An 11,640-nucleotide genomic window follows, 5' to 3' on the forward strand; every position below is an offset into this window, starting at 1 on the left:
TCTTGTAGGTGGAATGCTTCACCAAGGTTTATGCTCCAAAACCCCCAGCCTCCCTCTTGTCCCTCCTCCCCTCAGGGAGCACCAAAAGCCAGTGAGGTTCCCCTTTCCCAAGGATGCAGCTTCCACCTCTGGGCCCCAGCAGGCATGGGCACCTTGTACCACCTCCCTGCCCCAAAATGCCCCAAACCATACTTGCAGCTCACCACATGAGTTACTCACTTGTCCCCTGGCTCCAAGGGACAGAGCCACCGTGGGATCCATTGCCCTCAGCAGGGTGAGGTGGATGCTGGGTGCTGGTGACACTACCAAGGGGGATGCTTGGCCACAGTGCTTTTAGGGTTGGGCGTTTCTTCCACGTCCTTTGCCTATCTCACCTTTCCTGAAGCTTTTTCCACTCACTCCCTTGTGACTTGAACTCCCATCTCACCCCGCCTGGGATGTTCCCCCTGGCTGCACCATGGCCCCTTTATTTATTTTAGCCACTGTTCAGGCCACAATGCTGGCCAACTTCTTCCTTTGCTGCCAGACCCAGCCATATGGGGATAATTAGGCTTGGATTAAGTTTAACTCTTTACAAGGCTGCAACACTGCACAGGCCCTTGCAGCTCTTTTCCAGCTCTGTCCCCTCCTCACCTCTCATCCCAGTTTGTTTGTTTACAGCTCGCTCCTGGAGTTCTAGGAAGTCTCTTCCCAAACCAGATAAAAGCAGTTTTGCAGATTACTCACACCCACAGCAGCCACCAGCCAAAAAGCTCTGGCCCCAAGTGCACCACATTCCTCCTTCCTCTGCTTCCCTCCTTCCTCCACAGACCTGGTCCAGGGGATTTGAATGGGCACTGGGCTCAGGGGGCTGAAAATTCCAGGGCTGGACTGTTCCCCCAGTCTGGGCTGAGGCAGAGATGCCTCATTTTGCAGGAGCTGCTGTTAGAAGCCAGGTTACTTTTGCAGTCACAGATCCAGGAAGAGTCCAGCACACTGGTATTACCCATAAAGAACAGTTTTTTCCAAAAATGTCCTTGACCTGAGGCACTCAGCCGTGTGCAACTCCCACCACCCCCAGCTGCCCTTGGCAGCAAACTGCTAATTGACAAAGGGCTGGGAAGAAAAATAAATAAAGATCCTCCCATGTCCCAGTGGGGCAGAGCTGGTGGGGTCAGGTAAGGCCACACACACCAGTGCTCCATGCAGCACCTGGGTCACAAGATCCACCCCAATCCCATCCCACTACCCTCTATCCATGGCACAGTCCCTTAGAGCTGGGGACATCAAAGTCAGCCCAAGCTGCTCCCAGCCCGTGCTCAGGGCACTGAGCTCTCCCTGCAGCACCACACAGGCAGCAGGGACAGCACAGGGCAGGCAGGAGGCAGCAGTCCCAGTGCACAGACAGGGTGGGCTGTGACAGCGCAGCACCGAGCAGCTTTGTCACTCAGGGGGACAGGGACTCCCCTTCCCTCCCCTCTCCTTGACCAGCAGGACACCCAGAGCCATGGGTCAGCCAGTGCCAGAACCACAGCACGGGCCCTTCCCCAAACCCAGGGGACAGTGAAGTTCTGCTCAGGGCACTGTGGATCACTGACACCCAGAGCTCTCTGAGAGCCAGGCACGCTGTGGGAGGAGGTCTGACCAGCGTGGTGCAATGCCCCTGGCTGTGTCAGCCTTAGGCTAGGAAAAGATCCAAACCAGCACAGTGTTTACCATAGATATTTATTACAAAACACCAAAAATACAAACTAAACATACAAAACATTATCAAAACTGTCCCCACTGTAGCATCTACCTGCCCAGGGCCTCTGCAGCACCCAGGGCTTCTGCAACCACCCGAGGTCCCACATGAACAAACCCAGGCTGAGCATCCTGAGGATTCAAGTGTAATCACACTCAAATCTTCTCTTCAAATGCTGCTTCTTCTTCCTCAGTTTCCCTGAGCCCATGATACTGTAGTTGTAATCGGATGTGACATAGGGAATCTCTCCCTCAATTCCTTGCTGCAAAATGGAAAAATTAAACGAGAAACAACTTTAAGAACTTGCACCTTCAGCACAGGGGGAACCACATCCCTCCCCAGGCTGACAGAGCTGACGGCAGGAAGGACTCAGCAATCACCAAACCCCACTTTGGCATCTGAAACATGAGCATAACATTCTGTTCTCCCAAGGTTTCTATGCTTAAGGACAATTTCACAGAGAGATAACCATCTGTTGATGCCGAGGCATCTCCCAGCACGCATCAGCCTCAGGAATAAGAAAATGGAAAATCTGCCAGACAGCTGCAGCTCAGCCAACTCCCACCCCTCCTGTGAGCTCCTACCTGGTCCACAAGCACACAGTTAGGGATGGCGATGTTCCCAAGGAGCAGGCAATTCACTAGTCTCAGATTCGCTGGAGGCACTGGTGTCAGGATGTGGTAAAGCTTCTTCTCCATATCAACTCCACGGACAATTCCTGAAAAAAAAAACAAACCCACATGCAAAGCTCAGTCACTAAGTATCCCTGCTCACTATCACATCCCTACATGACTGAGCACCAAAGTCCAAACTGGAACATTAACTTAAGTCACAAGGAAACTGAGACAACTACTGTAATTTTGCAAAAGCTACATGGGACGTGCTTTCGAGAACGTGAACTGGAAAGTGAGTCACTGTGGAGTTCTGAGAGAAGCTCTGAGTGGCACCGTTCAAGGACATTCCCCACAGCTCTTACCACCTGTTAACCAAAGTCCAAGGACTGCAAAACAGCCTCTAACAGCAGAGAATACGCCACACTCATCCCACTCCTCCAGCTGGTTTAAAAGAGTAGATAATTCCATCACTATGCAACCTGTCTGCCTAAACACGGCAGGTGAGAGCAGAGCTCCAGGTGTGCTCACCGAAGCCCAGGCAGTCGCAGATTGGTGTCTGTGTCAGCAGGACTGGCCCTTCGGTCTGGCACCGCACTTCCTCCGGAATGCAGCAGAGCCCGACCCAGCTGGCGTTCACTGCATACATGATGTTGCTGGGAGCAACATCTGTGTGAATAACCCTGAGTGCAACAGCATTAAAAGGTACCTGAGGTGGGAAAGAGAAGAGAGAAAAGTGCTCATCAGCTCCACATGGATTGAGTTTGAGTTCTGAGATAAGACCCTGCACACTCCCCACCACACCTACACACAGGCACTATGGCAGGGCACACAAAGCAGCTTCTGCACCAACACCTGCACATGCAGGACACACAGCACACACGTGCCACACCAGCAACTTGACAGAAGCTTGGCTTCCAGACATCCTGAATACAGTCACTCTGTAGATTAGAGGGTTTGTCCCTCTTCTGAGAAACATATGCAGTAGGAACAGAACTGCCCATCACTTCAGGTTGGGCTCTGTGCACATTCCCTGGCAAACCATCCCAAAAAGCTCCTTTACCTGATATGGCACCAGGCTGTGCAGCGGGAGCACTGCCCCAATGTCGGGGCTCTGCAGGTGCCCCAGGTATCCCAGGATGGACATGTCACGCAGGATGCCACTGTGCACTCGCCTGAAAGAACAACCCCATGTCAAGGACGACGTGTGGCTCTGTTCAGCCCAGGGACCTCACAGAGCACTCAACATCCTACTTACACTTCACCTGCCACCCCTGCCCGAGGGAATTCTGGATGGACATACAGCAGCTTGTGCTGTGGAGCTGACACATCCTCCCCTTCAGAGTACTTCCAGCTCTCCATGCTGTCCACTCCCAGCTGCTTGCACTTGGATTGCTGCTTGCCCTTGGTGTGCAGCCCGGCGCTGAAGTGGACGTGCTCAGGCGTCAGCGGGGGCATGGCCTTCCAGTCACACATGTCCATCTGAACAATGTGGCTGGGTGACAACAGCCGGATGATATCGATGAGGAGCAGCAGCCCTTCACCTTCAGGAGCACAGGAAACACACAACTGCTGCTACTACTGCGACAGGTGGCACAGCAGCGTTAGCTCAGGGTGGACATGCTGTGAATTTTTGTTCCACGTGGGTCTGTGCCGCTGTTACCTCCCTCCCACACCTCTCCAGAGCAGATTAACCCTGTTTACCTTTCACCCAGCCCATGGTGTTGATGACTAGAGGCACTTCCTTCTTGTAGTAGCTGAACACGTATTTCACAACATCAAGGTACCTCTCTGTGTCCTGCTCACAGCTGGTCTGGCCATAATACACCATCTTGCTGGGCATCTGCTGGTGAGTGAAGGGGGGACCTGGCAAAGAGAGCACCGAACATCCAGTGCCTTCCCCAGGTCACACCAAAACATTGCTGTCCCTGACCACCCACACGCCTCCTCTCCCGAAATAACCCACTCTTCCCACATGCCAATTGTCCTTGCACAGCCTGCCAGTAGGGGAAACTGGTCTGTCACTTGCAGGCTGGGAGTTTTGTTTGTTTCAGATTAGTATTTGGTGTGGGTTTTTGTTTGAAATCACTGCTTACACACTTGCAAATCTTTAAAGAACAAGTTTCTATGATAAAGTTTGTATGACAAACTGGTTAAACAGCAAACCAGCCTGGAAATGTCCTTTTAGACAGTAACCCAGATCTGGAAGACTACAAACTCCAGCAGTTTCCTGGACTCTGTTTTTCCCACTCATCACAGCAGCCCCAATCTGTGCAGATCCACTTTGGATTTCTCAAGTTAGTATTATCTACAGATACAGATTTTCCCAAGGAGACCTTTCACCTCTGAAAGGCAGAACATCCCCTTTGATACACCTTAGCATGTACTACCACCTCTACAACATCGTGTTTCTTTAAACAGCTCCATGTTACTCAGGGAGCTTAAATGCCCCTACAAGAAAACTTCAACAGCCCTTGGTTTATTCTCCCCAGGAAACTCTGACAGCTGTGGCAGCAGCTTCCTCTGAAGCAGAGCCTCTACCCAGAACAGCCTGTTCATTTCAGAAACGGAACAGGTCTCTGTAACCGCAGAAGCAGTGGAACACATACCCAGAACGGGCTCCGTGACGCTGCTCAGGGACACGCACCCGGGCGGAGTGAATTCTGTCTGGCCAATGTCACACTCCATGTACTCCACCACAGGAAGGCTGCAGGGAGACGGACTGTGTGTTAGCATCCACCAAAAGAACTACACGACCTGAACATATCAGAAGAGCAGTCAGATTTTGTTCCAGGTTGCAAAGCTAAAATTCATTAATCTCTCCTTCCCTCAACCACACTCATGGTGCATTTCTAGCTATTGCAACTCTCTTACCAAGCCCAAACTGCTTGGTGCCCAATGTGCTCACACACTCCAAGGCAGCAATTTAACAGTATTTCAATGGAAATGTTAAGGAGGCAACTTTTCTGAAATCACTCAATACAAGAATATCTGTTTTTCTGAATTATTGTGTTTAAAAGCTATGCACCTTTTGAGTTCTGATGGCTCTTCTGAGAGACCTGTCAAACATTTATTTTTTTCCTTTTCCTAAACTTCACATAGCACATAAAGGCTTGCAGAACATGGAAAGACTCACCGGTTCAGTAACAGATTAATTAGGTATCTGTTGAATGTTGACTTCCCAGTGTTTTTTGGGCCACACACCAGCACCACAGGGACACCTTCATCTTCCGCTAGAAAGAAAAGCAGAGTGTGAACTGGACTGATGCTGGCATCACCGACCCACCCTAGGCAATGCCTAAGCCCTAGACGCACATTCTTCATAAAGAAAAATTCGAACCCTCGATCAGCTTGTGCACTTCTTTAGCTCATGAATGCCTCACGAATTTTCTTTTTTTTCAGGCTACCGAAGCCACAACACGGCCAAAGGCCTGCACTCACCACAGCAGGCCTGGATCAGCTCCTCCAGCGCCAGGCACGTGGTCTCCGACAACAGCAGCCCGCGGTCGGGGCTGCACTTCATGATGCCCACGGACGCCAGGACCGCGTCCTCTGGCGTGAAGTTAGACTGCTCCTTTTTCTAGGCGAGAGGGTGAGCACTCAGCACGGGCTGCGTGAGGCCACGGCCTGGCGCTGACAGGGCGGCCGCCGCTGGCTCTGCACGGGCGGCGCGGGGACGGCACAGGGAGCGGCAGGCACCGCGCCGCCTCACCTGGGGCTCGAAAAACCGCGACAGCGGCGGGTGGCTCAGCAGGAACCGCGTCACCGGCGTGTCCAGGTGCTCCAGCAGCACCACGGCGCAGTCGGGAGAGAACCGTGCCATCACCTTCACCCGCGCCGCTGAAAGAGCCAAGTGCCGCCATCACCCTCAGTCCCGCCATCACCCTCAGTCCCGCGCCCGCCCGCGAAATGGCACCACCCGCTGCGCAGCGCCCCGCGCACAAAATGGCCGCTCCCCGCACCGCCCGTGAAATGGCGCCCGCCCGCGCCCCGGTCCCGTCCCGCACTCACGGCGGAGGACGCGGTGCGAGCGCATGGCGGCGCGGGCGGCGGCGCGCAGCTGGCGGAGGGCGGCGGCGGGCGGGCGGGCGCCGGGCAGCGCCTCCAGGCTGAGCGCGCAGTGCGTGGCCGGCGAGAACACCGGCAGTCCCGAGTGGTGGGAGGCCACGGCGAAGCCCAGCAGGCGGACGGCACCATAGAGGCAGCGCAGGCGGCACTTGCCGGTGAAGGTCAGCGCCTGCAGGACAGAGCGGGCGGTCAGGCGGTGCGGGGCGCGGCGCGGCCGGCGCGCTGTGGGCGCTGCTCACCTGCCGCGGCTCCAGCAGCAGCACTGCCGAGCCCTCCGCCGCCTCCACGGCCACCAGCCCCGGCTCAGCCGGCGGCACCATCCCGATGCGAGTGAAGGAGGCGGCGAACTCCCGCCAGGCTGCCTCCGCCCGGCTCGCGCGGGTCGGGGCACGGGCCGAAGCCCGGCGGGGGCGGCTGCGCCGCGCGGGCATGACCGCCGAGCCTCCTCCGCCTCCCGGGGCCGCCCCTCGGCCCGCCCCCGCCTCCCCGTTAAGAGCCGCCCGCCCGTGCGGTGCGGGGCTGCCCCGCACCATGCTGCCGCCCGCGCTGCTCCGCCTGTGCCTCTGCGCGGCCGCCGCCGCCGCCTCTTCGTTCACCCTCCGCGGCGATCACCGCCTGGCCGGGCTGTTCCCGCTGCACACCGAGGCGCACCGGGACGAGGCCAGCCTGCTCGTCCGCGGCTGCGACGAGTGAGTGCCCGCGCTGCCCGCGCCCCCAAGGTGCTCTGGCCTCCCTAACGAGCACTCTCGATTCCATAGCGCCTCCTTCAAGAGCCACGGCTACTGCCTGTCCCAAGCCCTGCGCTTCGCTGTGGAGGAGATCAACAACTCCACCACGCTGCTCCCTAATGTCACCCTGGGCTACGAAATCTATGATACCTGCTCTGAGCCTACCAACTTCCACGCCACGCTGTGTGCCCTTGCTCAAAAGGGCAGGCAGGATGTCCAGGTGCTCCCCAGTTTCCAACACTATGAACCCCAGGCTGTGGCTGTCATTGGCCCTGACAGCACCCAGCTGGCCCTCACCACAGCCGCAGTTCTCAGCCTCTTTCTTGTACCACAGGTAAGTGCAGCTTCTATGGCTGATGAAAACCAGGGATCCCAAGGAGTGATGGTTTCAGGGAGGGTGGGCTCAGACCTGAGGTGCGTGGTAGAGCTGGAAATGCAGCCACTCTGTGTGTGTTGTCACAGGATCTTCTTTCTCAGGCAGTCAGTGGGCTGTCTTGCCATCCATCACAGCTTTCTCCTGCTTCAGCACGCTTGGCACTAGGTCCACTGCCTGCCCAGCTCCAAGTCTTCCCAGGACAGGCTGCCCGTGCCATTAGCAATCAGGGGTGCAGCTGCCTGGGCCAGTGCAACCCCCTTTCCCCTGGCTCTTGTTGTAGATCAGCTACGAAGCCTCCATGGAGTTGCTGAGCCTGAAGCGGCTGTACCCCTCTTTCCTGCGCACCATCCCCAGCGACAGGCAGCAGGTGAAGGCCATCTTCTTGCTGCTGCAGCACTTTGGCTGGACCTGGGTGGCACTGCTGGGCAGTGACAACATCTATAGCAGGGCTGGCCTGAATGCCCTGCAGGAGCTGCTGACCGCAAGCAACGCGTGCGTGGCCTACCGAGGCACCATCCCCGCCAACTCGGACGCCAGCAACCCAGAGCTTCACAACCTGGTCCGAATCCTCACAGATGTCAAGGTCAATGTCACTGTTGTGTTCTCCAACAGAGGAAGCGTTCTGCCGTTCTTCGAGGTGGTGGTCCAGAGGAATGTCACGGGCATGGTGTGGGTGGCCTCTGAAGACTGGTCGTTGGCTCAAACTATCTGGCGGGTTCCTGGCATCCAGACCATCGGTTCGGTGTTGGGGATGGCAGTAGAGAAGCCAGAGCCCACAATGCTGGAACGCTTTGAAGCTTGGAGGATGTGGGAGGAAGGTGCTGTGGCTGAGTGTGCCAGCAGTGCAGAGGCAGGCAGGGGATCTGTGGGGAATGCACGGCTGGACTGCACCCAGCGCTGCACCGGCTGCCGTGCGCTCGCCACTGTCCCCGACATGTATGACGCTCAAGGCTCCTTCAGCGTGTACTCGGCCGTGTATGCTGTGGCCCATGGCCTCCATGACCTGCTGGGCTGTGCCTCGGGGGCCTGCAGCAAAGGCACTGTCTATCCCTGGCAGGTAAGAGCAACCTCGTGGAAGAAGATCCATGAGGATCCCATTTTTCCATTGTGCCCAAAGGTTTCCTGTCTTTCTCAAAGGCTCAAATCCCAGCGGAAGACCCTTGTGGGCTTCAGCTGCCCCTCACAGTCAGAGCAGCCAAGACCTAGACCTAGACTCCATCCTAGGTCACTTGTTCCTCTTCCACCAGGCCCTCACTGAATGGGATTTCCTGCAGATGTTGGAGGGCTTGAAAGCAGCTGCAGGACAGAGGAAGCGTCCTCCAGCACATCTCCCTCCAGTGGCAGGAGTCGTGCCACTGGAAGGGCTCCTCTCTTACTCTTCTGTTTTACAGCTCCTACAAAAGATTAGGCAAGTAAACTTCACGCTGTACAAGAGCCGAATCTCTTTCGATGCCCACGGGGACATTCAAAAAGGTTATGACATTGTCATGTGGAAGTGGCTGGGCCCAAATTGGGCTTCTGATGTGATAGGAACCTTCCGTGTGAACCCTGACAGGCTGAGCATCGACCCAGGCAAAATCCTGTGGCACACAGAAGATGGCCAGGTACTGTTCTGCACCCAGGTCTTTATTGCTCACTTCTGAGCTGTCTGAATCCCAATGCCACCAGTTCTGGGGTGTTTCCTCATAGCAGGGCAAAACTGAGGGCTGAGGCAGTATGGGGGGGTGCCAGAGTGCTGCTGCTTGCCAGCCTGACCCTGTCTGTGCTCCTGGCAGGCTCCCAGCTCAGTGTGCTCTGAGGCCTGTGAGCCAGGAGAGATGCGGCTGCAGCAGAGTCGCCACAAATGCTGCTTCAGCTGTGTGGTCTGCCCACCAGGAACCTTCCTGAACACATCGGGTCAGTACACCACAGGGCTTGCTCCTGCCCTTTCCTCCCCTGCCCACATCCTACCACCTGCTCCTGTCTCACCATTCCCAGCCTCTCACCTCCTGTGGTCAGTGAAACCTCTGAGCTGACCTGAAGGCAGTGGGTCCTGTTTGCTTACCAGTGGGTATGCAAAGCCCATGCCCCATGCTTTCCGGGGAGTACTGCCCACAGGTGAGCCCACCTGGGCAAACACAGCCCCTTTGCCTGTGGCCAGGGAATGAGGATGTCCGGCCTGGTAGCTGTTCCCTGAACCGCATCCTCTGCCAGGGAAATTCAACCTAGTGGTTGCCTTTGTGCCCCAGATGGCACACGGGGCTTCCGCACTACGTGATCATCAGCACCTGGCATATGGAAATGTCTCCTGCCACAGAATCACCAGCCACAACAACAAATCCCTTCCTGGCAGCTAGTGCCTCAACACCCTTGGCCTGTGGAGTGGGCAGGGGCAGCTCTGGGGACAGTGGGAGCAGAAAGCCCCCCTACATGGTACTGTCCCATTGAACAGCAGCTGCTGCAGATCCTTCCCCGGTTACTGCTTGATGCATGGGCCCCTTCCCACCTACAGCCTCCATGGCCCCGAGTCTCACATAGCTGAGCCCCTGCCTCAGCCCAGGCCATGGATTTTGGGAGAGTCCACGGGGCCAATTTTAGGTGGGAGGGTCTTTTGGGAAAAGAGCCCTCTCTGCTACCCCAAGGCTGGGAACACCTGCAGGTGCAATGGGAGAGCAGAGCCCAGGGAGCTGCGGGCCGGGCCCTGCACCGTGGCAGAGCTCTTACCGGGTTCGAGGTGCGTGAGGTGTCCATGTCCTCCACAGACCCCTTTGACTGCCAGGCCTGTGGCTTGGATGAGTGGGCCCCAGCAGGGAGCGAGGTCTGCTTCAACCGCACCATCGAGTTCCTGTCCTGGTCCGAGCCCCTCTCCTGGGTGCTGCTGGCCTTGGCTGTTCTTCTCATGCTGCTCATAGCGGCGCTGGCTGTCCTGTTCGCCCTCAATGCCTCCACACCTGTGGTCAAGTCCGCGGGCGGGAAGACGTGTTTCCTCATGCTGGGCTCCCTGGCCTGCACCTGCAGCAGCCTCTTCTGCTATTTCGGGGAGCCCTCGCAGGCGGCGTGCCTGCTGCGGGTGCCGCTCTTCGCCATCAGCTTCACCGTGTTCCTCTCGTGCGTGGCGACCCGCTCCTTCCAGATCCTCTGCATCTTCAAGCTGAACGCGCGCTGCCCTGCGCTCTACGAGGCCTGGATGCGGCGCCACGGGCCGGTGCTGTTCGTGGCCGCCAGCACGGCGGTGCAAGTGGCGCTGTGCGTGGCCACCGAGGCCGTCAGCCCCTCGGTGCCGCGCCGGGAGTACGGAGTGTGGGACGAGAGGGTGGTGCTGGAGTGCGCCCAGAGCGGCGCGGCCGACGCCGCCATCGCCTACACGGTGCTGCTCAGCGCCGGCTGCTTCGCGCTCAGCTACGCGGGCACCGACCTGCCCGCCGCCTACAACGAGGCCAAGAGCCTGACCGTGAGCCTGCTGCTACACATGGGCTGCTCGGCCGCCGTGCTCTGCTCGCAGGGCGCGCTGCGCGGCCGGGCCGATACGGCGGCGCGGGTGCTCGGCACGCTGGGCACGCTCGCAGCACTGCTGGGCGGGTACTTCGTGCCGCGGGCCTTCGTCATCCTGCTGCGGCCGCACCAAAACACGGCCGAACACTTCCAGATGGCCATCCAGGAGTACACGCGCCGCCTGGCCGCCGCCTGAGCCGCGGGGCTCGACCCGCACCGCGCCTACCCCGCCGCGGGACCGACCCTCGGCCCCGGCCCGCCCCGGCCGCTCACAGCGTCACTGCCGGCGCCCGCTGACGCCACGTCCGGCGGTGGCGGATGCCGGCAGGCTCCGGTGCGCGGCCATGGCGGCGGCGGCGGCGCACAGCGTGCGGGTGCTGCGGGAGCTGAACCGGCAGCGCGCAGCCGGGCAGTTCTGCGACGCCACGCTCGGCGTGGGCGGCCGCGAGTTCCGCGCGCACTGGCCGGTGCTCGCCAGCTGCTCCCGCTTCTTCCGCGCCTGCGGCCCCGGCGGGCCCGTGGCGCTGCCCGACGGCCTCGCCGACACCTTCCAGCTGCTGCTCGACTTCTTCTACACGGGGCGCCTGGCGCTCACGGCGCACAACCGCGCCCGCCTGCTGGCGGCCGCCGAGCAGCTCGGCGTGCCCGACGCCGTGGCGCTGT

General features: G+C 58.4%; 4 protein-coding genes across 4 annotated transcripts in view; 3 read left to right on the forward strand and 1 right to left on the reverse strand.

Annotated features, from left to right (window-relative positions):
* Positions 1-1,690: 1,690 nt before the first annotated feature.
* Positions 1,691-7,099, reverse strand: NOL9 (nucleolar protein 9). The gene is made up of 12 exons (XM_041476621.1): positions 6,642-7,099; positions 6,346-6,571; positions 6,047-6,174; positions 5,776-5,914; positions 5,471-5,567; positions 4,944-5,041; positions 4,039-4,200; positions 3,593-3,878; positions 3,398-3,509; positions 2,866-3,043; positions 2,308-2,441; positions 1,691-1,985 (listed from the first exon to the last, which is right to left on the reverse strand). The coding sequence occupies exons 1-12, from the start codon at positions 6,933-6,935 to the stop codon at positions 1,863-1,865; spliced, it is 1,977 nt and encodes a 658-aa protein (XP_041332555.1). The 5' UTR covers positions 6,936-7,099; the 3' UTR covers positions 1,691-1,862.
* LOC121358400 (taste receptor type 1 member 1-like) lies at positions 7,096-9,527 on the forward strand (the record flags this gene model as incomplete). The annotated part of the gene is made up of 4 exons (XM_041476558.1): positions 7,096-7,464; positions 7,787-8,563; positions 8,898-9,110; positions 9,282-9,527. Coding segments are annotated over 4 exons (1,599 nt in total), but the record flags the coding sequence as incomplete, so codon positions are not given.
* A 682-nt stretch (positions 9,528-10,209) lies between these two features.
* Positions 10,210-11,300, forward strand: LOC121358438 (taste receptor type 1 member 1-like). Its single transcript, XM_041476627.1, has one exon. It carries the CDS (start codon positions 10,235-10,237, stop codon positions 11,171-11,173), a length of 939 nt encoding a protein of 312 aa, XP_041332561.1. The 5' UTR covers positions 10,210-10,234; the 3' UTR covers positions 11,174-11,300.
* ZBTB48 (zinc finger and BTB domain containing 48) overlaps positions 11,261-11,640 on the forward strand; it is a 4,990-nt gene continuing 4,610 nt past the window's right edge. Inside the window, exon 1 of the mRNA XM_041476632.1 lies at positions 11,261-11,640. This exon is cut by the window's right edge and continues 250 nt beyond it. Coding sequence (XP_041332566.1) covers positions 11,322-11,640 — 319 coding nt within the window. The 5' untranslated portion in view covers positions 11,261-11,321.

This window comes from Pyrgilauda ruficollis, unplaced genomic scaffold (assembly GCF_017590135.1).
Source record: "Pyrgilauda ruficollis isolate IOZ18807 unplaced genomic scaffold, ASM1759013v1 scaffold39, whole genome shotgun sequence".
NCBI classification, from domain to species: domain Eukaryota; kingdom Metazoa; phylum Chordata; class Aves; order Passeriformes; family Passeridae; genus Pyrgilauda; species Pyrgilauda ruficollis.

Coding starts and splice junctions, on each gene's coding strand:
- NOL9 (XM_041476621.1), bottom strand. CDS start 6,935: ATGGTGCGGGGCAGCCCCGCACCGCACGGGCGGGCGGCTCTTAACGGG. Junction 3,879..4,038: donor CACCATGGGCTGGGTGAAAG/GTAAACAGGGTT, acceptor GTGCTCCTGAAG/GTGAAGGGCTGCTGCTCCTC. Junction 3,044..3,397: donor ACAGCCTGGTGCCATATCAG/GTAAAGGAGCTT, acceptor TTCCCACCTCAG/GTACCTTTTAATGCTGTTGC.
- LOC121358438 (XM_041476627.1), top strand. CDS start 10,235: ATGTCCTCCACAGACCCCTTTGACTGCCAGGCCTGTGGCTTGGATGAG.